This window comes from Chamaea fasciata, unplaced genomic scaffold (assembly GCF_029207755.1).
Source record: "Chamaea fasciata isolate MVZ Bird 193981 ecotype frontalis unplaced genomic scaffold, bChaFas1.0.hap1 SCAF_1, whole genome shotgun sequence".
In the NCBI taxonomy this organism is placed as follows: Eukaryota; Metazoa; Chordata; class Aves; order Passeriformes; family Sylviidae; genus Chamaea; species Chamaea fasciata.
In genome coordinates this window covers 67,444,975-67,471,904 of record NW_027094086.1, presented here as the reverse complement: position 1 = coordinate 67,471,904, position 26,930 = coordinate 67,444,975, and the positions used below count along the sequence as shown (strand labels likewise).

At 39.1% G+C, this 26,930-nt stretch overlaps 1 protein-coding gene across 5 annotated transcripts in view; it reads left to right on the top strand.

Moving 5' to 3' along the window:
- Window positions 1–26,930, top strand: part of FHOD3 (formin homology 2 domain containing 3) — a 374,111-nt gene that overhangs the window by 23,607 nt on the left and 323,574 nt on the right. For all 5 annotated transcript variants that reach the window (XM_066185497.1, XM_066185488.1, XM_066185478.1 and 2 more), the window contains exon 2: window positions 15,843–15,949. In XM_066185497.1, the coding sequence (XP_066041594.1) occupies window positions 15,843–15,949 (107 nt within the window). The remainder of the gene's footprint in view (window positions 1–15,842; window positions 15,950–26,930) is intronic.

The window sequence follows — 26,930 nt, the reverse complement described above, 5'->3', positions numbered from 1 at the left end:
AAGACATGGTGGGATGGGTCCTATGACTAGAATGGATGGATACAGGCTCCTTATAAAAGACAGGCAGGGGACACAAGAAGTGGGTGTTGCCTTCTAGTCAATGACCAGCTGGAGTGCAGGCTGGGGTTGGGTGAGGACACAACACAGAGTTCATGGGTCAGGATTAAAGGAAGGACTTTGTAGTGGGGGTCTACTACAGGCTGCCTAAGTGGGAAGACCAAGTAGCTGAGGCTCTCTATAGACAGATAGGAGAAGCCTCATGTTCACAATCCCTGGTTCTCAAAGGGGAATTCAACCATCCCATTATCTGTTGGAAGGATCACTCAGTGGGGCAGAAGCATTCCAGAAGGTTCCTGGAATGTGTTGATGATAAGTTCCTTCTCCAGGTGTTGGAGGAGCTGTTGAGAAGTGCTATGATGAACTTTGTTCTCACCAACAAGGAGAGGCTGGTGGGGAATGTGAAGCTCAAGCTCAGCTGCAGTGGCCAGGAACTGGTGGAGTTCAAGATCCTTGGGGCAACCAAGAGGTTGCACAGCAAGTTCTCTGCCCTAGACTTCAGAAGAGCAGAGTCTGGCCTCTTCAGGAGCTGCTCAGTAGACTACCATGGAATGAAGCCTTGGAGGGAAGAGGAGCCCAGAGAAGCTGGTTAATACTGAAGGTTCACCTTCTTCAAGCTCAGGAGCAATGTGTCCCTAAAAAAAGGATGTCAGGCAAAAACACCAAGACGTCTTCATGGATGAACAAGAAGCATCTGGACAAATTCAAATTCGAAAAAGAAGCATACAGAAGGTGGAAGCAAGGACAGGTAGACTTGGAAGAATACAAGGAAATTGTCCAAGCAGCCAGAAATTGGGTTAGGAAAACTAAAGCCCTGACAGAATTAAATCTGTCAAAGATAGCAAAAGCTTTAGCAGGCACATGAGTGATGAAAGGAAGATTAGGGAAAATGTTGTCCTTCTGTGGAAAGAAACAGGAGACCTGGAGACCCAAGATATAGAAAAGACTGAGGTACTCAATGAGTTCTTTACCTTGGTCTTAAATGACAAGTGCTCTAGCCATGCCACTCGGGATGCAGAGGGAAAAGGCAGGTACTGAGAAAATAAAGAACTGCCTATTGTAGGAGATCAGGTTTGAGACCATCTAAAGAGCCAGAAAGTGCACAAATCCACAGGACCTAATGAGATATATGAATGAGTCATGATGGAACTGGCGATGATGTTGCTAAACCACTGTCCATTGTATCTGAGAAGCTGTGGCATTTTGGTGAAGGTTCACTGTTTGATAGGGGAAACAACCCAGGGAACTACATATCGGTCAGTCTTACCTTGGTGCCCAGCAAGATCATGGAGCACATCTTCCTGGAAATTATGCGGAGGCACATGGAAAATCATGAGGGCATTGATGACAACCGATGTGGCTTCACTAAGGGCAAATTGTGCCTGACAAATTTGGTAGCCTCCTTCTGTGATGGGGTTCTAGTGTTGGTGGGTGAGGGAAGAGCAGTTGGCATCATCTACCCATACTTATGCAAAGCATTTAGCAAAGTCACATACAAAGTCCCGTCCTCTAACCTCTACAGACATGGATTTGGTGGACAGGCTAAGTGGTTAAGAAATTGGCTCTTGCTCAAAGAGTTGCAGTTCATGGTTCAGTGCCCAAGTGGAGACCAGTGATGAGCGGTGTTCCTCTAATGTCGGTAATGGGACTAGCACTGTTCAACATCTTTGTTGGTGGCATGGACAGTGGGATTGAGTGCACCCTCAGCAGGTTCACTGATGACACCCAGCTGTGTCATGTGGAGAGAAGGGATGCCATCCAGAGGGACCCTGATCCCGTGACAACCCACCGGGAGTACTGCATCCAGCTGTGGGCCCCCCAGCATAAGAAAGACATGGATGTGTTAGAGGGAGTCCAAAGGAGGGCCACAAGGTTGCTTAGGAGGGCTGGAGCCTTTTTAGACAGGCTATGAGAGTTACGGTTGTTCAGGCTGGGGAAGAAAGGCCTGCAGGGAGACCTTATAGCACCTGCCAGTACCTCTAAGGGGTGTAAAAGACCTGCACAGGGACTTTCTCCAAGATCCTGTAGTGATAGGACAAGGGAGAATGGCTTTAAACTGAAAGAGAGTAAGTTTAAATTTGATATTAGGAAGAAATTCTTTACAGTGAAGGTGGTAAGGCAGTGTGATAGGTTGCCCAGAGAAGCTGTGGATGTGCTATCCCTGGAAGTGTTTAAAGCAAGATTGGATGGGGATTTGGGCAGTCTTGTGCAGTGGAATGTGTCCCTGCCCATGGCAGGGGAGTGGATCTAGATGAGGTTTAAGGTCTTTTTCAATGCAAACCATCCTATGAGTCTATAACCTATACTGAATACCACCCTAATGAACCAATTTAAATAACAGATATTGGATGGCTGATGAACCAATTTAAATAATAGATATTGGATGGCTGATGTCTTGAAACATATGTGTTTTACTTGCTTTTAAGTACAAAAAATTAATCTTCCTATTCCGGAAAGTATTTAACTAGATTTGATCTCTAAGTTTTGCTCTAATTACGAGCTTTATTGGCCCATTATGTACTGTTTTGAATGCTCACTTTTAAACAGTTCTGCATTTCTTTCAGGCTAGAAGCATAATTAGCTTTCTTTTTGTTGGTGTTCTTGAGTACCATGATCCCCACTTGCTATTTCCCCAAACTATTTCAGTCTTTTTTTTCCTCTTAGGGCATCAGCTAGTCCTCCGCGGTATGTTTTAGAGTCTGTCCACTACAAAGGAAAATCTGGAATTTATTATTAAAGTCTTTTGTTTCTACTTATTTTCTTGATGAACTTGGAAACTGGGTGATCAGAGTGTAAGCAAGGAATGAGTATTGTTGAGATATGGCTGGTAGTGTTGCATTCATTCTTTCCCCAAAACCTTATTATTTCACTTGTAACTGCATTGAAGAGTGTTTTTTTCTGGGTTTGTTTTTTTTGTGTTTTTTTTTTTTTTTTTAAGCGTTGTTCAGATGTTATCCTAATTAATTCAGAGAGTTTTTTTTTTTTTTTTTCTTTGCCTGTTCTAGTCCAGACAACTGTTTTAAAGCTGAGGGTTGAAACCTCTTGGCAGCTAATCAAACAAGGAAGAAATGACTGATTAAAAAAAAAAAAAAAAAAAAAAAGAAGCAAAAGTGCCAAATAAATTCTGCTTAAGGGTAGAAAATGTGACTTGAAATCCTTTGTCTTTTATAAAATCTTGATGTTAAGAAGAGAGTCTGCAGGGTACATGTATTTTTCCCCATTTTTTCAGTGTTCTTATATTGAGTTTCATTCTCACAAACTTTAATCTTGCTCTTTTAATGACATCCCAATTGATGTTTGGTTTAGAAACCACAAAGTCTTTAAGAGGCAGTCTAAGTATTAGGAAGAGTTGATGACTGTACTCATTATAATATTGTTAGTAGAGGAGATCTTTCACTGAAACCTCCAAGGTTCAGGCTATGAGTGAAAAATGATTCTGTTGACAAATGTATGATGTTTTTTGAGAGTGCTGCCATATTTTCTTTCCTTTAGTATTTTATGCAAATGCTTTGTGTGAATATGTTCAGTGTATTTTCTATCTAAACTTACGGGTTTGTGCTAGATTTTAGGTTTTTTTATTATTGTTGTTGGGTTTTTTAGCTTTCAGACACCTGATCAGAAGCTTCTGAGTCAAAGTTTGATTATAACAAGACGCTTTATACTGGGCTTCTTATATCTTTTACTGGCTCAGTCTTTGACTCATTAACTCTCCATATCTTTTGGCCCTCAAAGGTTTGTGAATTTTACTAGAACTGCTGTTGTTCTGGAATGGTTCCCTACTCCTCTTTCTCTGAAGCTGTCTTCTTTCCCTCAGGACCTTCCTGCTCTAGGTTTTCAAATGCCTGGTATCTTCTCCCTACTTTCTCATTTTTCCTTAGTTTTGATTTTTCATAGAGAAGTGCTCATGGATGCAAATAACCTCTTTTATCAAATACTGATTTTAAGTACATCTTATTGCAGGACTGATATTTCAGCTGTACCATTTCTAAAACAGTGCCAATGTGGGTCATGGAGATGGAAATGCCATCTGTGCACTGTGTTATTGCTTGGTATCTTTTTTTTGGTGGCATATTTTCTACTAGGTGTTCAGCCACTTATGGCAATGAAACCACCACAGCAAAAGATGGGTAATTGCTTACTGTTTGTGATGCTGTGCTTACTTATGTATGATTCCTGCATATCTGTAAATTGTGTGTGTGGTTCTGATGCAGTCCACTATTTTAGTGATAGGATAGTGAGCAAACTGTGGTGTCCCAAATGCAGTTAGAATAGCAATGGTATAGTCCTTGTGTGCGAGGTGGAGGATATCAATAGAAAGTTTTTTCTCACGATTATGTGTTAAGGACAAAAGGCTGCAATTTATATATTCATTCTCGTATATGACTTCAAAAATCCTTTTTCAAATATGAAATACTTCAGTTTTCAGTTTAGTAAGAGATGTACGAAAGGCAGATGGAATTGTCATGAAGTAGTTATCATTTTTGCCTTCCTGGACTACTACTTACCTTTAAAAGAATTATTTTTGAGATTTTAACTCAGTGCTTCTCCTACACACAGATACACACACTCTGAACAAAAGATTCCTCAGATGACAAACTTCATTGAATCTAATCCTCTCTCTCCTCCTCTCACTTTTCTTGACCTATCTCCTTCTTTGAGATAATTTCCATTTCTTTGGATACCTACACAGTAATTCCAGCCGAATGTTAATGAGAGCTTGTCAGCTGTAGGCATCCCCTGTGTATCAGCCAAAAAGCTGTAAATACTTTCAAATAAAGAATCCTGTTTTTATGGCCTCTCTCCTTTCTGTTCAGCTGAAGATGTCCTTAATCACGAAGGTGAGGAAGCTAGCTCTTTATCTTCTTAGTTAGGAAAAGCTGAACGCAGATGGGGAAAGGGATTTGAAAAATCTACATGCTAAAAGTTTGAATGGATGCAGAGGTTAGGCTATTCTCATGCTATAGGTTTGTTACATTTAGTGTGAGAAAAATGTGGTTTTTTGAGTTAAAGAGATGGAGTTTTTTGGTCTAAATTTGACTTTGCTGAATTCTGTTGCCTGTTTGGTTTGTGTGTCATCTCCAATTTAAGTAATTTAAAATGGTAGAATTAGGTGTGTTAGTTCCCCATCCCACATGCTATTTTCAGGTTTTTTGTATGCAGAAGTGCAATTATTTTTAATTTTTTCAGTTAGCTTTTTTTAGCTAATATTAAACATTGCAGTAACACTAAATGAATTTGGCTATCTTGTTCCATGGCTATTGACATTTTGAGCAATCACACGCTTTCTAACAATGCCTATGTGGCTGCTGTTGGAAATCACAGTGTCACACTTGGACGCAGATACGGTAATAAGTTCTAAATTGCTCCCTGGGGAGCACTGTGTTAAAGGGTATCACAAAGCAAGAGGTCTGAGAGTTGGTGACAAAGCTGCCCAAGAATAGCAACAGGTAGGCATCCACTCATTAGGTATTCGCTGTGGTGTTGTCTGTATTTGAGACCCCTGAAATAACAGTTTCAGAATTTTGAACTCTGAACTTCCTTTTGTTATTCTTAAGTCAAACCCATAATATTAATATAACAGCTTTCTGTGTTTGTTTTCAATGTCTTTGTTATTTCAGCAGAATATTTTTATTGGCAATGTATTTTTCCAGTGGCTCTTGAGGATCTGATGTGGCATTTATGTTTCACTTCATGCCCTGTATTACCTGACCCCAGGAGTATTTTGTGGCGTCTACCAGACCAGAGATAAAAGCTGCTGTTTCAGACTAGGAGTGCAGGCTGTGTTCGAAATACCACCATTTCTATAACAGAGTAGCAGTTCCTTTTAAAGTGATTGTGCTCCTGTGTCCCTACGCCCAGTTGTGCAAACCTTTGGATTATCCTTTCTGTGGAGGCATGGCTTGGTCAATGTGACTGCACATAAGCTCTGCAAAGTGAGTGTAGTTTATGAAGTATTTTGACAATGGCAATTACTGTGCTAAAAATAAATCACATGTGCATTAGCATTAATAACTACTCTTACAAGGTATGCTAATCACTCCTAAAGGGCTGAAAAATTCAGGAATACTGTTGTACATGCTGGATTACTTCTTATAATATAAAGTTTAAGATCTAGGAAGTTATTAGGGGTCTTTCCATCAACCTCTAAATGACTATGGAAGAGCAAGTTTGCTAGAGTTTGGCAACCTAGTGACTTATGAGCATGGATGATTGAATGTGGCACAATTGCCATCACCAAAAATGACCTTACAGCCCCTGTGCCTGATCTTACTTTTAAAACTCTGACCGCACAGAACTGTTGATTTAGTTGGAATTTTAAAGGATAGGTTTTGGGGTATTTTTTAGAAAATACTTCGAGTTACAAAATTAGTTTTTACAAGGAGAAAGGAATGGAGGAAGGAGTATAGCTTTGTTTCAGGTAATTAGAGTGGAGCTACTTGGTACACAGGGATTTTAGATCAAGATAATGATGGTGTGTGGGGTTGCTCTAATACTTGAAAATGAGAGTAATTTTTAGTGTCCACTTGTTTTGGGCACTAACATATGGCTTGCATACAGATTATTTGTTTTCCTTTTACCTCATGAATGTCAAGCTTTTTACCCAAGATGAGTTGTGTGGCATCAGTCCTGGCCTAGGTGCTTTGTTCTTTCTCCATCATATTGCCCAAAGCGATGATGACGTGACACAGACCAGGTAGCACCTACTCACGTGAGAAGAGAAGGACACAAGAACAGTTGGTTGTAACTTGTAGGAGAAGAGAATACAGGTGGCCTTGCCCCTGATAAGTAACAGCTGTGTTAATTACTCAATACAGCCTCGACCCTGTTGAGTCACAGCTACATCAAATAAAGATGAGTGTGATAAAAGGGAGTGGCTTAGCTGGTTAGAAGGATCATGAGGGAGGAGGATTTTTGAGGTAGAAGGAAGGAGAGGATCATGAAGAAGAAGGATCCTGGGGAGTGAGCATCACTGCAGTGCGGTCAGTCTGGGTCTGCAGTTAGAGCCTGCTCTTGGAACCTGCAGTCACAGTCGAGCTAGGTAAAAGCCTGCATTCAGAGTCTGCAAACTAATATGTGTAGTCATAGTTTAGTAGGAAATAACCAACAGTCAGAGGTTGCAAGGGAAACCTAAAGTAGGAGCTTGCTGCAGCCACAGTCAGTGAATGGTTGGAGTCAGGATGGCTAAGCTGCAAAGAGGAATAAACCAGGATCCTGTTCATCCTGTGATAAACGTCTGTGTCTTGGCTCATTTCTACCCCCTAAAAAGAGGGCTGCTGCGGCAATAACTGAAGCCAGATAAATAACTGTTGGTTTTGCTGTGATCTGTAGGATACAACTAGACCCTTCTTATTTTTTAATTAGTCTGTGACAACTAACAGTGACAGCAACCCTGTTACGACTTAAAGGGTTACCAAAGGACCTCTGACTGTGTGCAGGTACAGAAAACCTGAATCTGCTGATCTGTAATAAAATTTGAAAACCATTAAAATATGGTACGTATTTTACGTAGAGCGTAGTCATTCTCATGGTGAGCTTAGCCTTGGATGACTCAGTTATTAAATATTCATTTCTGCCAATCAGTTTGTACTACTTTGCTTAGAAATATGGAATACTTTTGGGCTGGTGAGTAGGAAGAGCTATTTTTTCTGCTTTTTCCTGAGGAGTAATTGGTTTTATTAAAGAAGGGAGGATAGGGAAATGCAAAGGGAAAACTGAGACTTGTTGGCCCTGGTTACAGGATTCCCATTGTGTTTGAAGCAGCTGAACCAGAAGGGAGAGTGTTTAAGAACTGTGTAGCTCGAGTGTGTGAATGTGTCAGACTCGTGATGTGTAAAGCCAAACAAGGCTTTGGATTTAAAAAGGGAAAACTGAGAGTAAAGAAACTTTGTTTTTCGTCAACCTCACTCTGCAGAGCATGCTGTAGGTGAATAAGGAACACATCACTGCTAATAAGAACAATTGTAACCCAATTATGTTTAAATGAAAGATGAGCTAAGACGTTTGAGTAAGATAAGGATTTTTCAGAGGCTGTGCCGAAGGCTCAAATTGAAGAGGGACTTGTATTCCTGCAGTTTCATACTGGATTACTCTAATCTTTCCTTCTCTTATTCTCTTTCTCTGTAATTTTGGAAACAACCAAATGAACAAAGTAATCTGTCCCGTAGGTCTAGCTCAAATTACTGGAAATCTGGTGAAAGCTGGCTGTGATTCCAGCAAGTGACTGCAAAGTTGAATGGTTTTGGTGATTTGTACTAACACCAGTAAACAAGTGTATCCTCCTCTCATCTCATACTGTAGAGCTGTTTTTCCTATTAATGGAATCCTTGATCACTGTCTGAACTGCGTTTTTGAAGGGTGCCTACTTTTATTTAAATAGAAGCTAATAAAAAGAAGATACTTGGCTCTATCTTGGCACACACTGGCTACCAACTTGGTAACACTTTGTTTGCATTTATCATAGATTTGTTTGGGTTAGAAGGGGTCTTAAAGATCCTTTAGCTCCAACCCCTTGACATAGGCAGCAAAGCCACTCACTAGATTAGGTTGCTTGAGGCTATCCAACCTTGAGCATTTTGACTTACGGCCCATCTACAGCTTCTCTGGGAAACTTTTTAGAGTGCCTTACTCTTCTGAGTAAAGAATTTCTTTCTGATATCTAATTTAAATCTTTCCTCATGTTTAGAACTGTTCCCCCTTGTCCTTTTACTATACTCATAAAAAAGCTGCTCTCCCTTTTTTTCAGAAGCACTCTTCAAGTACTGGGAGGCCTCAATGAGGTCTCCCTGAAGCCTTCTCCAGGCTGAGGTGCTCCAACCCTCTGACCATCTTCATGGCCTTCCTCTGGAATCTTCCGATAGGTCCACATCTTTCTTAGGCAGAATACCACAGAACTGGATGCAGTACTCCAGCTGAGGTCTCAGATAGGCACAGGTGGAGAATCACCACTCAATCTGCTGGTCTCGCCATTTAAAGAGATTTGTTCAAAATATGTTCTTCTGAATGGATTTTCAGGGCAGGGAGTTGGAGGTGAGAGAATAGCATTTCTTATGATTGTTTGTTGAAAAAATTTAACACTGTGGTCTTTGAACAAGCAGGGAAGAGGAGAATTGCTTGTGGGTCTGCTGTGCCTTTTCGAAAAGACAGGAGGGTGCATCTGCTACTTCCCTGCCTTAACCTCTGCCAATCTACTGCTGCCATGGGACAGAGACATTAAACCCAAGGAATGTCCACTTTGGATGTATACTGGTGCACCAAAGCCCTCTGGAGGAAGAGAACGGATTTGTGGGAGGGTTTTTTGGCCCAGTAAAATAAATCTATGTTGACTTTGCATTGAATTATGTGCCCAGTGGGCTTCTTGAGTGAGGAGATTGGTGTGTGCATGGAGCCTCTCAAGGGTGTGTGAGGAGGATCACACAACAGTCCTCAGTGTGTGTGGACATAGGAGTTGTTCTATTCTCTCCTCACACCCTTTGTGCTTAGTTTCTTTGTATTTCTCTTGGATTGTAAGAAGCTAAAGGCAGTAGATGAAAACAGTGATTGAATGCACTGGGATTTTTTTATTTATTTACTTTTATTTCTGTTACTTCAACTAGTTTCTGTAAGCGGCACCAGTTAACTGGCTGATCTACACCTTTTCTTGCTGCTCTTCTTTTTTACCTGGCAGCTTTTTTCTCCTTTTGATGACGTAATTAAAAAAAAAAAAAAAAAAAAAAAAAGGTTTCCTGTTGCACAGCAATAAGGGCTTTCTTATGAAGAAAAATGAGTGTTACCTCTTTCTGTGGGTCAGTGCTTCAAATGAGAAAAAAAAAATCATCACTGGTGTACTACTATTTATCTATTTTGAGTCTCCTTAACCTTGATAGTCTTGTAATATGAACTATTTTGGCCCCACAGAATGAGGGACTAGCCACTACTGGCCAGGTATGGTTATCTGAGACAGAAGATGATAAACTGAGCTTCTGCCCTGTGTTCTTGATTTACTGGTAGCCTATAAGGAACACTTGCATGAGTGGGTTGCTTAGCTTCCTCCAACCGGTGTATGTTCCCTTTGCAAATGGGTGTGTTGCTGCTGAGGGCTGTCAGCAGCAACATATGCTGATGTGGTGGGGGTGACCCTTGAATCACGGCCAGGATCCAGTTCTGCAGCTCTGACCTTTTTATGCTTGTTCCTGGTAATAACTGAAGCCAGGATACTTCTATCCTTTTGTGTGGTACAATTTCACTCTGTAATGGAGGAAATGGCAAAAGATGGAGTAGGAAGCTCTGCTTTTAAATATTATTGCATTTTCACTTTTTAATCAAATGTTCATTTGCTTTTGTATAATGAATTGTGCTCAACTTCTCTAAGTGAAACTTTACCAGTGTAGGCATAAATATAAGACAGTCTAAATATTGTTTGTGATCTTATGATCTTTTTATGTACTTCCTCTTCAGCTGTTTTTGATGTGTCTGTCAAATTTAGGCAATTGTTACTTTTTAAAAAACTGCAGGGAAAAATATCTAAAATGCATGCATAATTTACATCCATATATATATATATATATATATATATATATATATATATATGGAACTGTTTGGATGGTAGTGTTTTGGTTTGTGTCCATGCTGCTTTCGTGGTTTTCCATTTGTGCCAGTTTTGGTTGCAGCATAGGTACTGTAGTGTTTGGGTGGTGTGGATCCGTTAGCACTGTGTGGACACCAGCTACAATCTGAAAAAGTTCAAACATCTCTCTGTTTTTCTAGAACTTTTATTACAGAAAGAGTGGTTTAATTTAGTAGCTCTACTTGCATTTCAGGCTGTTGTACACAAGTATCTGGTTGTCTCACTGTTTCTATGTTTCTGGTCAGTTTTGGAAAAACCATTGAGTAGCTAGTGAGGTCAGTGCTGCTTAAGAAGCCTTTTCCGAGTTCTCCTCTTGTCCAAAAAGACAGCTATAAATTAGTGAATCAGCACCTAAGCAACTACTACTTCTTGATACTGATCTTGTCATGACAGAGTACATATCTTACCATTTCAGTATGAAACTGAAGATGATAATTAGTACATCAGTTACATTTTTAGTGAGGAAGACCTGCATAAAGACAGTCCTAATTTTTTTGCTTCTTTCCTGTAAACCCAGTGGACAGGTCTGACTATCCACAGCTGATGATTCTGACTATAGCACTTATTTTGTTGACTGTTACATGTGTTTTTCTGGGTTTTTTTTCTTCACTTTTTTGAATGAGACTACTCCTATGTAGTCCCACTCTTTGTAGAGACAAGAGATTTCAGGAATTTCCATAGGGATTCAAAAATACACCATGGATGTTTTCCAAATAAACTGTTCATTTGCGAAGATGAGAATGTAATTGTAATGTCCACATAGGGTTTTTTAATATCTTTATGATACCATTTAAAGCTTATACACACTAAAATAAAAAACCTTGAGATCTTGCAGAAGACTGATGATGGAGTAACCCTGTGTTTGACTTGGAGAAGTAGCATTACTTTTGTCCCATTTGATGGTGCTTATTTCTGTTTATCGTTCCATGATACTGGTAGTATTCTTTAATGTGATTACAGGAAAGTATGGAAAACCCTACAGGATGAGTTCCGCTTAAATGTGTTGTATCAACCTTTTAGGTCTTCTTGGAAATATAGCAGAGTGTGATGCAAAAAATGATAAATGATTTGAAGGGATGGGTTAGAGATTTTTTAGAACAAAGAGTTTTGTAAGATTTTGAAAAAGTCTTGGAGGATCTTACCTTTTGGCAATAGTATAAATGAATTATGCAGTTTAGTAACAACAAAATGCAGATCAGAATTTTGGGACCAGTAAGGAATACTGAATGGTTAAAGAAAATTATGAAGAAAAAGGTTAAATAAAATAATTTCTAAAAAGCTGAATAGAAGTCTAATTTATGATGGTGTAAAACAGCTCAGTTAAGTATTCTTTAAAAGATTGTTTGTATGAATTCAGCCTTTTGATTTTCCTAAGAGGTTTTTAATAAGGATTTCAATGTGAATTATGATCTGTGGGAGAAGGATGTAATGAATGAACTAGATGGGGCTATTTCTGACAGTCTCCAGAGACAGAAGTGATGTATAGCAGATAAACATGGGATTAACGTTGAGCTGAGGGGAGGGACCAACATCCTGAATTGTTACTAATAAGCACTAATGGGAGAGCATCAACCATCCTTTGTGTTGAAAAATGCAGGCAATTTACTAATTAAAAATAATAATGAAGTGGCTTCTCTTTTTGTATTCTGCCTGTAATGTATGTGTACAAGTGAAGCTGGGGGCAGAGTATCAAAGTAATCCTATATTAGGAGGATTTCAAGAGTACATTGCCTTAATACTTACCTTAACTTTTAAAGTGTTATTTTGATCACTTCCATCTTTGTGTGTACACATGAAACAGAATAAAAAAAATCCCAGTTTTTTGGCAAGACTCGTCGTTAAGTAATGAAAATATAAGATCTTGCCATTTCTCCAATAACCATAATTCCTGTAAACAAATACAACATGCTTTGTACAGTGCCTTAAAGCGCGAATGAATACTATGTTCATCTGAAACTATGAAAATGAGATGAACATAGGTACAATGTACCATTATTTATTTTGTCCATAGAGGACTTCCTGTTCCCATAGTGCTTTTTGTACACTAAAGTCACAAGATATTAGTAAAGCACAACTTTTTTTTTTTTCTTTAATTATGCAGTATAAATGGAAATTGTGGGCAAATCTCCTAATCTCCATAGAGACAGCACAACATTTATCTAATTAGTAGTTTGCCTTTTGGCATTACTTTGAATAAATTAGCATTTCATTACATACCCTGAACTACTTGAAAAAAGTTTCCCAGAGTAGTATTTAGTCTTTCTTCTCTGAAGAGTGTATTTTGAATTAGCACAGGTTAATAATATCCTTTGTAACTGGAAAGAGACAGAGTAGCAACACTGTCGTATTTTTAATTTCTTGCAGGTTCTTTGCTTTCTTTAAACCCTAGGAATCAGAGTAAAATCTTATGTCACCTTATTTAATGGTTTACTCCTTCACCAGGAAAAAGTCTAAAAAAGAAAAGCAAAAAAATGGAACAAGTTTGAAATACAACTTGACCTCCTTTCTCTACCCTTTCTCCAGAGGCTGAACTTTTCTTTCAAATTGCAAAAGTTGCACTCTATCACTAACTGTAAATGAGCTTTTCTACAGTATTTCCAATGCAGCTATTCCAGAATACACTATTAGTCTTCCTTTCTTGTACATAAATCAGTAGCAGGAAATTGGGTGACTAAGTTTAGGTATTGACTGCCAGATAAGACTAGTGGCTGCTTATTATGCTCTTCCTGAACAGTACCAAGAATCAAAACTTGGATGGGAAAATTAAAAGAGGTAATTCATCAATGATAGATTTTAATTGATTTTCTTTCTAAGTATTATAAAGAGCAGAAAGAAAGATACATGATAGTGATAAAAGGTGGTAATTTCCTTTTCTCGAGCTTGTTTCAGACCTTTCCTTACCCCTTCAGAGAGTAGATAAGATTGGCATGAAGTATGGTGTTAAATATTTGACTCTTCTCAAAGTGGCCTTTGCAGCAGGGATGTATGGTTGTACCACCATTCCCATGGTTGCCTTTTGGTAGACGGAGGCCTGCAAAGAATCTGTCGATTTGGTTTTTGCTAAATCCAGAGGAATGAAACATCTTCATTTTGAGTTCTTTGATCATGATGCTGGGCCTGCTGGCAGGGGACGGTATATGTCTCTCAAAGGGGGAAAGGGTGTTTGCACAGGAGTTAGCAGGTCTCATTCAGTGAGAGAACTTGAAACAAGCTTTGGAGGGGTGAGGGGACAAAATCACGATCACTGAAGGCAGACCTGGAGGCAACATGCCACTGTTTGAGAGACTGTGCTAATGAGGTCCTTTGGTCTGCTGTCTTGTTAGTGGTAGAGGGCAGAGATCTGTGCAGCAGCAAGGGTTATTGATGTGCTAGAAACTGCAGAACCACCTGGGAATTGGAAACAGGAATTGGACCTTCTTCCCCTGAAAAGGCAGCCAGATTGATCACCCAGATGAAGTGCTTCTACACATATGCACACAGCATGAGCAACAAACAGGAGGAGCTAGAACCCATTGTGCAGCTGGAATACTATGGCATAGGGGGCTGGAAGTAGGTGGTGTTTAAGGTTCCTTCCATCCCAACCATTCTATGATTCTGTGACAAGAGGAAATGGCCTCAAGTTGCACCTGCAGAGGTTTAGATTGGATATTAGAAAAAAATTCTTCACTGAATGAGTGGCCAGGTGTTGGAACGGGCTTTCCAGGGATGTGGTGGAATTGCTATCCCTGCAGTGTTCAAAAAACCTGGATGTGGCATGGAGGAGCATGCTTTGGTGGTTAACATGCTGGTGCTGTCTTGACAATACGACTTGATGATCATAGAGGCCTTCTCCAACCTTAATGGTTCTCTGTTCTGTTTGGCTGTCAGACTGGATTTTATATCTAGTAGCACAACACATCTAGAGTAGATATTTGTGTAGATATCTACAAATATATTAGATATTACTATATTTGTGAGCTTGGAAGCAGTTACAAAAGGACCTGCGGTGCAGTGCTGCACATGAAGGTCCCCAGCAGCATGTTCAACTGGGCTCACTGATGTCCATTTTTATGCTTCTGGGCTGGATTCTCTGAGCAGATGGTCACTTACCTCCCTAGTGGTGAGGCAGGACAACCCTGTACATTCACTTGCCCCTTGGTAAATGTTGTCTTGTTCTCCTGCCCTGGAAGGCTTTTTTTCCCTCATCATTTGTTATTTGACACTGAGTTATGTCATGGTGAGAGAGGAGCTCATGTACCTTTCTAGCTCTTCTTCCAGCTTCTTTAGTTTTTCCTCTTGATCAGTCATTTCTTTGTATTCCTGGTCAATGAGTTAGCCAGAGTTTTGGGATGATTTATCCTAGATCTTCTACTGTGATGAGCACCCTGCAAATAAAACCCCAGAAAATTTCTTTTCTAACTTGGGTCAAATCTGTCTCTTTTTAACTGCAACAATTAATGATGGGGAAGATGAGGGAAGACAGAAAATAAATAAAGACTGTTTATTAATTTCTCCCTCCCTCCCTCTTGAGCACCATAGTAGGCAGATTTCTGCTTTGAGGTCTGGTCCTTGATTACCTCAGTACCTTAGTCGGAAGTTGGCACATGTTTCCAGTCCTCCCCCCACCCAGTGCCTAGAAATGTTGTATCTGCACCCTCTGAGGCTGGTTAGTGCCTGGCCCTAAAAGCAGAATGACAGAAAGATCTGGGACTTGGTTGACTGTACTCCCTCTCACTGCAGGACCCCAACTCTTGGCTGCCATGTTTTACACTGTCCCTTGGCTATATCTATCCTCATAGGAGCCATTCAGTAGCTCACAAAACAGCTCTTTCTTCCTACTATCTTTATCCAGAGGCTCAGAAGCTCTACTTACATCTGTACTGTAAGAACAGAGAGCAGTATTTTATATCCTAGACACACATTGAAATTAACTTGTGTTTCTGTATTGCATTTGCTAAAGCCATCTAATCTTCTTTTCTATGTTCTAACAAATTTCACTGTGTTTGTAGTTTTGTTGATATTGTTGTGAGCAAGCATGGCCTCGGGAACATGGGTTTGGGATTGCATAAATTGCCAAAAACTTTTCTTACTTGCTCCCAACATGTTTGTTTTAGGGAAATCTTGTCTGGGGACCTGGAAAATGGGAAGGCAATGTTAGAGAGAAAGACTGCTCTAATCTAACGGTCTGAATTTTGTTCTGCAGCTTGATGACTGCACCCTGCAATTGTCTCATAATGGTACCTATCTGGATCTAGAATCCACCCTAGCAGAGCAAAGAGATGAATTAGAAGGCTTCCAGGAGGATTCTGGGTAAGTAAAGGTTTACTAAATTTTTATAAATAAGCATGTGGTTAACTTCATATATTCAGGTGAGCATAGGAACAGAAAAGATAAAAATCTTTCCCTTGTATGCCTGTATATATGTCCCTTTGTATGATTAAGAATTTTATGACTCCTCTCTACGTTCACACTTACAGTTCCTCTAAAATATGACATTGTAAAGAAATCTGTGAATATTAATATCTTGATTTGTCTAATAAGATGTTATAGTTCTTTGAAATTTGATAAATGTAGATGGTTTGTTTGGAGAATTCTGAGATCTTTCTTATGATATTGGTCATGTGGAGGATTATATTGGGGTGGTGTTCCTGAAGTTATAAACTAGATTTATTTTGCCTCGATAGTTTGGTCCTCCATTTAGATTTTTGGAGACCTGTATTGGTTTCTTTTTTATTCCTGGAATTGAATCCCAGCCCAAGGGATTTGGGTGCAGGTTGTTTTTTGAATAGTCTCCTCTTGCTTTTTTTTTTCTTATTTAGTTATCGCTGGTACACACAGATTGCTATGACACAGCTTTCCATAATCTGTTTTGAGAACTGAAAGTGAGAGCAAAAGTTAGCATCAGTGTGTGTTTGTGTAAATGCACATAGCAGATAGGCTCTTTTGAAGAATTTTCCTATTCTGAACCTTCCAGGTGATAGTCCTACTTACCATGTAAACTGAACAGAAAGTCTAAGTCTATTTTTGTCTTTCTGCTTACTGTATTGGACTGGATAGTTGTGATTATTTTATGGGTGTGTTTAACTGAATTTTCAGTTAGTCAGAGTTTAAGAGCAGGAGATACAGCCCTTTTGCTTATACTTCTCCACTTCTTCTGATTACAGTCTTGCCTTTGATGAATATGCCTTATAAATTTGAAGTGTGCCTCTGAAGATTATTTTATGTGAAGAAAAATTTTAAACAGTATTTTCCAGATATTCTTGTGTGCATTTGTGTATGTCTCATTCACACATACCAGTTTGGAGCATGTTTTATAATCATTACAAGATAAAATCTATTCTGTTAGAAACCAGTTAGAAAGAAGAGAGTTCCATGATAGACTGAGTAGCCAATACAAGCTGAACTGTGCCTCATTTCCTATGCAATAGGAGTATTGAGTGTAGAAGTTGATATAATTTTCAGCTTTTTGCGTAGGTGATAAAAATCACTAGAATGAACAGGTTCGTATTTCCACCTAACTTTATAATGATTTGAAAGCAGGTAATTATAAAGGGGGGTTTTTTTGTAGCAATGCATTTTGAATTTGTCACAATTTTTTCAGTTCCATTGGTGTGTCTGTGATAATTCTGGTAATTTTAGCTTCACTGCTTTTAACACCCCACTGTAGCAAATTGACACTGCCAGGCAATCTGGCAAGTTAGACCACTTGGTTCTTTTCCTGCCAGACTTTTCTTTTGAAATGGCAAGCTACTCGCCACCTTGTTCTATTTTTATGCTTCTTTTCATCATGTAAAATCAATGATATGAATTGTTCCTGAAACATAATTATAATTTTCTCTGTGATGGCTATCCTGAGGAAGAAAAAAAAACAACAAAAAAGCAAAAAACATGGGACTGCTGCTTGAAGTTTTGTAGTGGTGAGGATTCGGATGGATTTCTGCATCTCATTTTTGTCCACGTTTTGTTAGAGAAGGAGATATAAGAACCATCAGAGCTTTGGAAGCATGTGGGATAAGCTTCTCTGTTGGACTTAACGTTGTTACTTGATGGTAAATACAGCTTATGTGATTTTATTCAGAAAAACGGAATATTCTACACATGGGGTGGCAAATACAGTCAGTAATGGCTTCTTCTGTCCTGTATTTCTAGCAAATCAAACTCCATTTTGGGCCTTGCAGTTCTGAGACCAAAACACTGAGCTGGAGCTTCTGGCAGCAGACCTTGGGAGTTTAACAGCAGTCTGCTGTCTGGGAGGGACTGGATGCAGAAACGATTTAGTCTCTCTCTTTTTCTGTCTGGGTCATTTCAAGGTCCTGCTCTTAATCTTCAAAGCTTTTAATTTTCTGAGATTAGGCTACTTTAGGACCTGCCTTTCTGCCGTGCCAAAGCTGCTGTGCTCATCAGGGTCACTGAAGCTTGCTGAACTCTGAATGAAGGCTTTAGTAGCTGGGTATTCATGGCATTTTTAAAATTTTAGAACCTTAGCTGTGGAAACTCCTACTCAAAGTGGCTAGAATGTCCTGTAAGCTGCCTGTTTGCAGCGTTTTTGCCAAAACTTCCTGTTCATCCCAGAAAAATAATGAAGGTTTTCTTTTTAAACACTGTTGAAAGGAGACTTGTAAATAAAACAAAACAAGCAGGAAGCAAAGTCTTAAAAATTTTGATTGGTTTGAAAGGCTATAGGTGCTTGTTTTCTCTGGGATGAATTGGATGAGCACAGCAGAAAACATGAAGAATTTTTCTTCAAAAGGAAAGAAGAGAATGGTGCAGTTGCTGGAGATTTATAATGTGTATGTGTAACCTGTATAAGAAACTTATCTGTTACTGAATATAGTGAAAAAAGGCTTTTAGTAGTTGTTGTCCACTCCAGCAGAATCAAAACTTCTATCTAGTGAAGGATAAAGGCCAACACACACGCTCTTGTACCCTGGAGCTATAACTGAAACATGGGATTGGACTGCTCTGCGGTCTGCAATTTACCTGCTGCCATTTGCACCTTTGAGAACAGCTGTGAGATTCAGAAAAGTCAGGTTGTTTTTATATGGGGGCTGTTTTGGAAGAGCCAGGATGAACATCTGGCCAAATAATGAGGTTGCCCCTGCAGAAGGTGCTGCAACTAGCAAAAGGGTCAATAGGAGAATGTAGGGAAACAACTTTTCTTTTCAAGTCAGGGTTGTGCTCATGGCTCACTTGCTTGTTGTGTTCCCTAGCTGTTTGTTTTTTTTTCTTGCTTCCAACACAAGTTACTTTGTGGATGCTGAATTGTGTGGCATAGTACACAGTGGAGGTTGCTTAGGTGGGCTGGCTGCTTTAAGGTATTAGTGGCAGGTCAAGCTCCTTTTCCTTGGCTTCCTTGAGGTTTTACAGAGAAAGCAAGAATAGTCAAGAAGCTGGTGTGTTTAAATTGCCATATAATTGCTCAAGCTCTCTTTGTGTATGTGTCTTAACAGGACCGCATGGTAGCCCACAAGGTAACACAGTCCTAAATTGCAGAACATGAGTTTCTTTGGACAGCATGCCAGGAGCAGTGACAATTTCTTCAGGGAATATGTTTTCAAGACTTCCGTTCAGGACAGATTCTTTTAAAGTACTTCTGATAAATGGCTTCAGCACTAATGTTTTTGCATTCCTTCTAGACACTCAATCTCAAGCCATTTTGGCTGGGTGAGCCCCCTGACAGACCTTTTCCCTCTTGATGGTGCTGTTCATTCTGGGCTTGATTCAGAATCTATTGGAGGCAATGGAGTCTGGCAAGGATTTCTAACATTCTTTTCCTGCTTATGTACTGTTTCCCTCTTAGACTTTTCAAATAGCACAATTGTGAGAATGAAAAATTTTTGTCACTTGTTTACATAAGGAAGTTGAGGAGGCATTTGAAAATTAATTTAGTTTTTGTCTTACAAAAGTAGTATGGCTTATTTCTTGAAGCAGTACTAAAATGTAGCATATTCTATGTTGATTTTATATTAGTTTAAAAAGAATGTATTTGTGTTTGTTCATGGCTGGAAAATGTTCTTGACTTCTCATAGCTTTCTCTTTGTGTTTTATCTTGGTGTCATTTCTATGTTTCTCAGTGCCAGCAACAAGAAAAATAAAGGAGGTACCGGGGAAAGATTGTCACTGTGTTGCTACAAACAGGACATTATTGACATTATTTATTCATAAAGAATAAATATTGAAGAATATATTAGTCCACCCAAATATTTTGGTTTCTGTGATATTTAGCTATTAGGTCTGATGAAATGCTGAATCTGAAAAATGCAACTGATGGTCACAATAAAAAACATGCAACAAAGCAAGAAAAACCCTACAAAAACACAAGTAAAACAGCTCCCTAGAAACATCAAACTAAAAAACCTGGGCTGAGAGGTTATGGTAATTTTTGGAAGGTGTAAGAATTTCTACAGGGTAGCAGTATTCCAGTCTAAAATGTATCAGATTGAGATGTTGAACCACATTTTGAAGTAGATATTTAGCTAAAACTTTACTGTTGAAGAATAAATGGTGATTTCTGAAGAAATACATTGGTTTTTATGGATGAGTAAGTTGATGCTGTTCTTAATTGCCTCACAAAGTTTGAGTGCCATAACTATTACTACCTATATTTTCAAAACTTTATGCAGCTTTTTTAATCCTGATATAATTTTGATGTTTTTATAAAGAAATGATTAGGTAAAATATTGAAATTAATCTTTATGTGGAACTGTAGTAATTCATTTTCATACTTATCTTGCAATAACCATTGACAGCAAAATGAAATAAAATTACTGGTCCCATATGGTTTCCCTACACAGAACAATTGGCAAGGCATCTCTGAGCATTCCTGCTTCCAGAGTGTGTAATCAAAATAATTACACAAATGTGTGTATATTTTGTAGGCTTGACAAATGAGACATGTGACTTTGAGGGATGTGTTCTGAAAGCAGGATGGAGGCAATTAACAGTTGAAAGTTCCACCATGAAAAATATTCACCAGTTATGAGATAAGAGTTTCTTGTCAGTGGATCTCCTTGACACTGTATCTTATGAAGAGATGTTTGACAAATTAAGTTCCTACTAATGGTAAAATGCTACTACTTTCGTAGTTAAAAAATGAATACTGATTTGTGAATATAAAATGTATTTAGAAAATAAATCTTCAAATAATAGCAAACTTAGCAAGTTTTACTGCAGGCTAAGGCTTGTTTTCTTACAGAGTTTCAGCTTTAAAGCTGGCTTGATGGTATAGAAGTAAATCTCTTCTGCATACATTGAGGTCAGAGACTGCAAGCTGCTTTGCTTGCACCAAAAGACACAAAATGCAAGGTGTATGTGAGCTTTTGAAAACACCTGTGGTGCCCTGTTTTGGTGTGTGCTGTCTAGGAGGGCTCTGGAGTGTGACAGTAAGCACAGAAATTCGAGCGATCACAATTTACTGTGTCTAGTTGAAGTGGGGGTTGCAGTCTGTGCACCTTACAGCTTCATTCCAGTCTAGATGGAGATCCTTCAGGTAAGTAGCCTACAAAAAAAGGTTGCAATACTGGATAGTGTTAACTTTCACAGATGTGCTGAAAATGTCCATCAAAGGGAAGAAGAGTTTTGCTCTTCATGTGCCCCTGTCTTGGAAACTGTACCGACACTCCTTCCAGTTGAGAAAGAGCCAACATCCATAGCAGTGGCTCCCTTGCCTTAGACAAGGAGGCTTCATGAGCTCTTTACCCCTCTGTGTGATTTTGATTTGGAGTGGGCAGGGGCCTGGACTTGGTAGACATGACTGGGGCAGGTCAGAGCTGCCTTTTGGAGTTGACACTTAGGAATTTGAAGACGCACAGTGCTCTTAATCTGTGTGCCTGAGAGTAGTGTCAAAAGCTCATGGTGGCTTTTGGGGTGTGAGATGGCATTGCAAATACCAAGTTCTGAAGTGTTCTGTGGTCTGGTTTTGCCCTATGTTTTTTGGGGGTTTTTTTGTGAGTGTTTTTGGTGCGGGTGTTTAAGTGTTGGGTTTTTTAAGAGCTTGACCCATGGTTTTACAGCTTTTATTTGTCAATACTGCAGCAGCTGTGTCTCTTTCTCTCCCACTTTGCCTCAGAGTTTGCACCATTGTAAAGGGAAAAATCTACGTCTGTACCAAGGTACCTGTGGAAACATTTGAAGATTTGCTATTTTTGAATTTAGTGATTACTACTGGCAAATGACTGCAATAAGAGTGCTTTTATTAAAAAATAATTTCCACTGCAAAATGTGTTGCAAAAATATTGTTGTGCTTAGCTCTCTCCCAGCCTGTTACGTACCAAATAAAGTGCCAAACCAGAAAGCGTGTGAATAATTCTTACAGTTTTTCCTAGGACAACTTTTTTTAAAGATAGCCAAATTTGGCATTCAGGTTTACATGTGAAAATAGCTGAGAAGTCCAGTATTTTATGGTGGAAACTTAAATAAAAACAGCTTATGGAAACAGCTGATGCCAGATGTTCTATTTAAAACCATTTAACTTTATTAACATTGAAGCTGCTTAATAGCTGTGTTTGCACTCTGCCCTCCTCCAAGATGACGAGGCTGTAAGTTAAGTGAGTGGCTCTCGAGGCTTGGAAATGTGTTTCCCTTCAATTTGTGAGGAGGAAATCCCTTCCTCTCTCCATAAACAGATCATCTGCGGGGCTTCAGGTAGGGCTGCCAGAAAGTGCTGCAGGGCTGCTCTGAACTCAGCTCCTGTTGTGAGTAGAACCACTGACTGGGGAATCCAAACCTGGAACACCACCAGCCCTGTGGGCACTCACCATCTGCTGGGGTAACCAGTGTAGTATTGCCCAGAGCATGTGGGCAGCCAAGAGAGTTTGTGCTGGGTAATTAACTAGAGCTGTCAATTAGCTACCCTTCCTATTCCATGGCAACTGTTCCTGTGTGTGCTCCTGCCCGGCAGTGAATGCTGAAGTTTGTGTAAGCAAGCTCATGCTTGCTTTTACCCCATGGGAATCCATTTGTCTATGGGCTTGGTGTGTGGTGTGTTTGTTTGGTTTACCCCTGACTAAACTAAGGTGGTAATCTGCTTCTGATAAAAATAAGTGTCTCAAATTTAACCTCCAATTGTGAGCTAACGCTTAAACCGCTGCAAATCTGTGACTAGCCCAGGATCTCCAGTAATGAAGCCATGAAAATTAATGAATGCTGCTGGGGTTAAGACCACAGCAGTACAGCAAAATAGTAGTTTATTTCACATTTACTGCTCAGTAATTGTGCTTAGTAGTAAAAGCATTGATGGCCCAGCAGTAAATATAAAGCCCGTTTCTGAAGTGGAATTAATATGGAGAAATAAGTGGCCTGAGAACAGTGTTTTATATTTAAGAATTTCTATGTCAAGTTAGGAAGAAGCCCTTGCCACATATGATGCTAATGGGAAACTTCCAAAAGCAGAAAGAGATACAAAGTAATACGTTGATCAGTGCAAAGTAAACTTTATTTTTACGTACTTACTTACATAAACATATGCATGTTCTACTGCAAGGTAGGACAGCTTTAAAATAGTTCTTGCTGGGTCTGGTTAAAATGGTCACATTCTGATAAAGCATAAATAACCAATTAAGAGAGTAGGGCATTGCTCTGAAATGTGTTGTGCTGCTTTGGATAAAATCTTCTTCACTTGTTATCTTTTTAGTATCATCAATTAAATTGGAAAACCATAGAAGATTAGGATTTTTTCTCTTAAGGTAGTAGAGAATGATTTCTAATAAAAGAGAAATGTTTATAAAAAGTTCTTAAAACTATTTTTTACAAACTGAGTCAATTTTTTTCTTTTTTTAATATAGGAAAAATTAGGTGCCTCTCTTGGAACTGTAAGTCAGATTAAGGTCAGGTATCGGGGCTTTTGTGAGAAAGAAAATTATTATTCAGGTGCTGTTCAATTCTGCCTTGGAACTGTGGAACTTCTAATGAAGTTGGTCACAGTGGTCTGGGTGCATTAAGAACCAAAACTAGGGGTCCCAAAGTGCTGGAGGGACCCTTTGCCTGAAGATGTGGAAACATCAAGTGACTCAGCTGTTGGAGATTTACTTTCCTCCTTGTCCTGTGGGTTTCCAGTTCTTCTAACATTTTTTCCCCTCAGAAATCCAGGTATTTAAGGCATCTGTGTCTCCAGGTGTGAAGAGGTTTTAAATTAAAACCCTTTATGTAACATTAACTTCAAAGTACACATGATAGGAAAACCATGTGACCAGAAATTACCTGATGTAAAGATTCCTGGGAGGAATGTGCAGCCAGAGTATGACAGTTACTGACAGCAGTGGGAAATATATAACCTAAGAACTGGTAAGCATTGGTCAAGTGATGTGTCATCTCTGAAGAAGAACATGATGTGAGGCTGACAAGAAGTGTGGAAACAATGCTTTTGGTTTTGTGTTTTACCCAGAAACAATGTTATTGTCTAAATAGCTCTTCTAATGCAATTCTCTTCACCATTTTCGAACTCATAAAGTTTGTTTTCCTAATACAAAAATACAAGATGGAGATTTAATTGATCATGCTATCAATGTTTCACCAAATGAGAGAATAAAAATCCCACTGAAAACAATTATATATGGGTTGAGCTTTTGGGTTGGGGAGGGACATAGTTGTTTTTTTTTCATGAATGACAGCTCTTGAAAAATCATCATTTTATGACTGTGAAGGCAGCAGTCAACCATCAAATATTTGAGGGGCTTTTGGAAGGTTTTTGTTTTCATGTGTGGAAATTGAGCTATTAACAACTGGGAAGGAGCCAGCATGATGATTCAGAAAGTACAGGGAGGAAGTGGGGAGGGGATTCTCACTTTCCATCTTCTGAAGTTTGCTTGCACGTAAACTACTAAGAAGGACAAATGGAACAAATGTTTCCCCCATTTTGAACTCATTGCATTTTAGAGAGTGTGAAAGTGATTAATTATCTTCTGGCAAAAATCATTGCCTTGTGGTGAGGTATGCAGAATACTCTGCCTTTTACTGACATACACTCAGAATACATTAGTAATAAATAATTGGGTGCTATTCATGTGGCTTATAATGGATACTTGGTGAATCCCTTGATTGTTTCACTCGACACTTTTGAGTTTCCCATTTTCTTCCCCCTTCTCCTTCTATCCCATTTTGTTACCATTTAAAAAGAGGGGGGGAAAAAAAGACAACCCTGCTTAGTAAATGTACTTGTGAAGAGTTAGGGGGATTTAAAACCCCAGCATCTCTTAATGAAAATCTATAGGTAGTTCCTATTTGCACAGTTGTACAGACAATGGTGTGTCAGACAAGATGTTCTTTTACTTGCTGGCATTCCGATGCAATTTTTTTGGTGGTTTATAGATTTTTAGTGGGAATGAGGCAGTTATTTCTTAGAATCATGTTGACAAACATAGAGCACAGTATTGTGCTCTATTCTAGAGCAGGGAAAAAAACGTACAAAATCTATGCATACTTTTTTCTTTTGCATTGTGTTGCTTGCTCTAATACTTGGCAAGATTTTTCCTGCCAAGTTTTTGCTTAGGGAATATGCTGGAATTATTTCTACTTGGATTAGTAAAACTTTAATTATTTTCATATTTTGTTTTTTTTTTTTAATGCAGAGTGAACAGACATGAATAGTTTTATCGGTTTACTTATTTTTGTCCACGCTTGTCAAATGATTGTTACTTTAGTAAATGCATCATGAGCTAGGAATGCTCTGAATAAAACCACTCTGCAAAATAATTAGATGACTTGTAAGTGTATTACATTAACAGGATGCAGATACATTCTGACTTCACACTAATTTTTTAGATGGAAAAAATGAGGTAAGAAAGAAAAGCCCACTGACTTCCTATGAGGATGAGTGTGTGTGTTTGCCTTGTACAGCCTGTCACGTACCAGAATAGGTTGCCAGTGCTGTCATCCATTTGAAGAGTATTAGCCTCTAAAAAACTTCTTTTTAACTATTGATATTATTTCCTGAGCTCTTCTGCTTCCATTATTCAATGGCAATAACATGAGCTTGAACATGACAGTTGGATCTTTGGAGAATAATCACCTAAGAGCTTCAAAAAGGTCACTTGTTTGGATAAGATTTTCAGATGAATTTCAGGGAGATTCTTAATTCCACTCTCCCTGCACATGTGCACTCGCTCACTTTCAAAAGACTTGGCTTTTATACGACATTTTTTTGAAAGTGTCAGAATTTTTTTCAATCTCTTGAATCTGTAGTTGAATGGAGAAGCATATCATAGTGAAACGGCAGTCAAATCGTATCTCAACAGCTTTGAAATCAAAGCCCAGGATTTATGCTGGCTGATTAATAGCAGGTTAAAAAACACTTTCCTTATTTTGTGTGTGCTGGCCTGCAGATCTTTTTCAGGGAAAACCTGATAGACTCAAGTGCTTGAACTCTGGCAAAAAATTCATCCTTATGCATTCAACAAGGAACAGTTTGTTTTCCATTGCTGCTGTGGTGTACCTTAAAGTATGAAGCAACTGTGAGGTGATACCCCATTGTGGAAGCATTTGCCACTCCCTAAAAGGTGTGTGGAAGTGGAGATGGAAACGGATGGGTTCTGAAACATAAAAGCAAAAGGTGTTTGCAAAAGTAATGAACTCTGTACTAAGTCTGTTGCCATGTGTTTGCTTCTGGTGGCATACTGTAGTCTAGGTTTCTTTCGTGGGAGTCAGTGATTCTTTCTTGAGCTCAGGAGTTGATGGATGCTGTTCTCATTAGGCTACTTCTGTTGGAAAATCTGGATGTGATTATTGGAGATGGTTAATGGTCCACAAAGAAACCTGAGTGCTATGAGAAGCTGTAAAAAAATGTGAAGCATGTGTTGTCCATGTGTATTTTGAAAGCAGCATCTGTGGTAGATAGGTTTTCATAATGGTTAGGTTGTTACATCAGGCAGAATTAGCTGCAGAATTGTATAGGGCCAGTTGTCAGGTTAGGCTGATGTTAAATGCTGTCCAAGTCTGGAAATAGTTTCAGTGTTTTCAGGTTGAGGTTAGTTTTCATCCAACCTCTGCCCTCTTTGGGATAAACAGGCAACAGCTCATGGTGTTAGTTTAAATGGGTTCAGTAACCCATTGTTTGCTTTGTTTTCCATTGCTTTCAGCGGTTCTGAAGGATTATGAAAAATCATCTGATTATTTCAAGAGAGGCATGGTGTCAGGTAAATGTATGCCTGGCACATCTGATTCCCTCTGGTTCAGAGTTGGCCTTGCTGTGAGTGATTGATACTGCACTTCATAGCAGTGTGGAAAACTTAATATGGGGCAAACTGGAGGGTGGGGGAGCAGCAAACCTTCCCATCTAATAACAGCTAAATAATGAAAA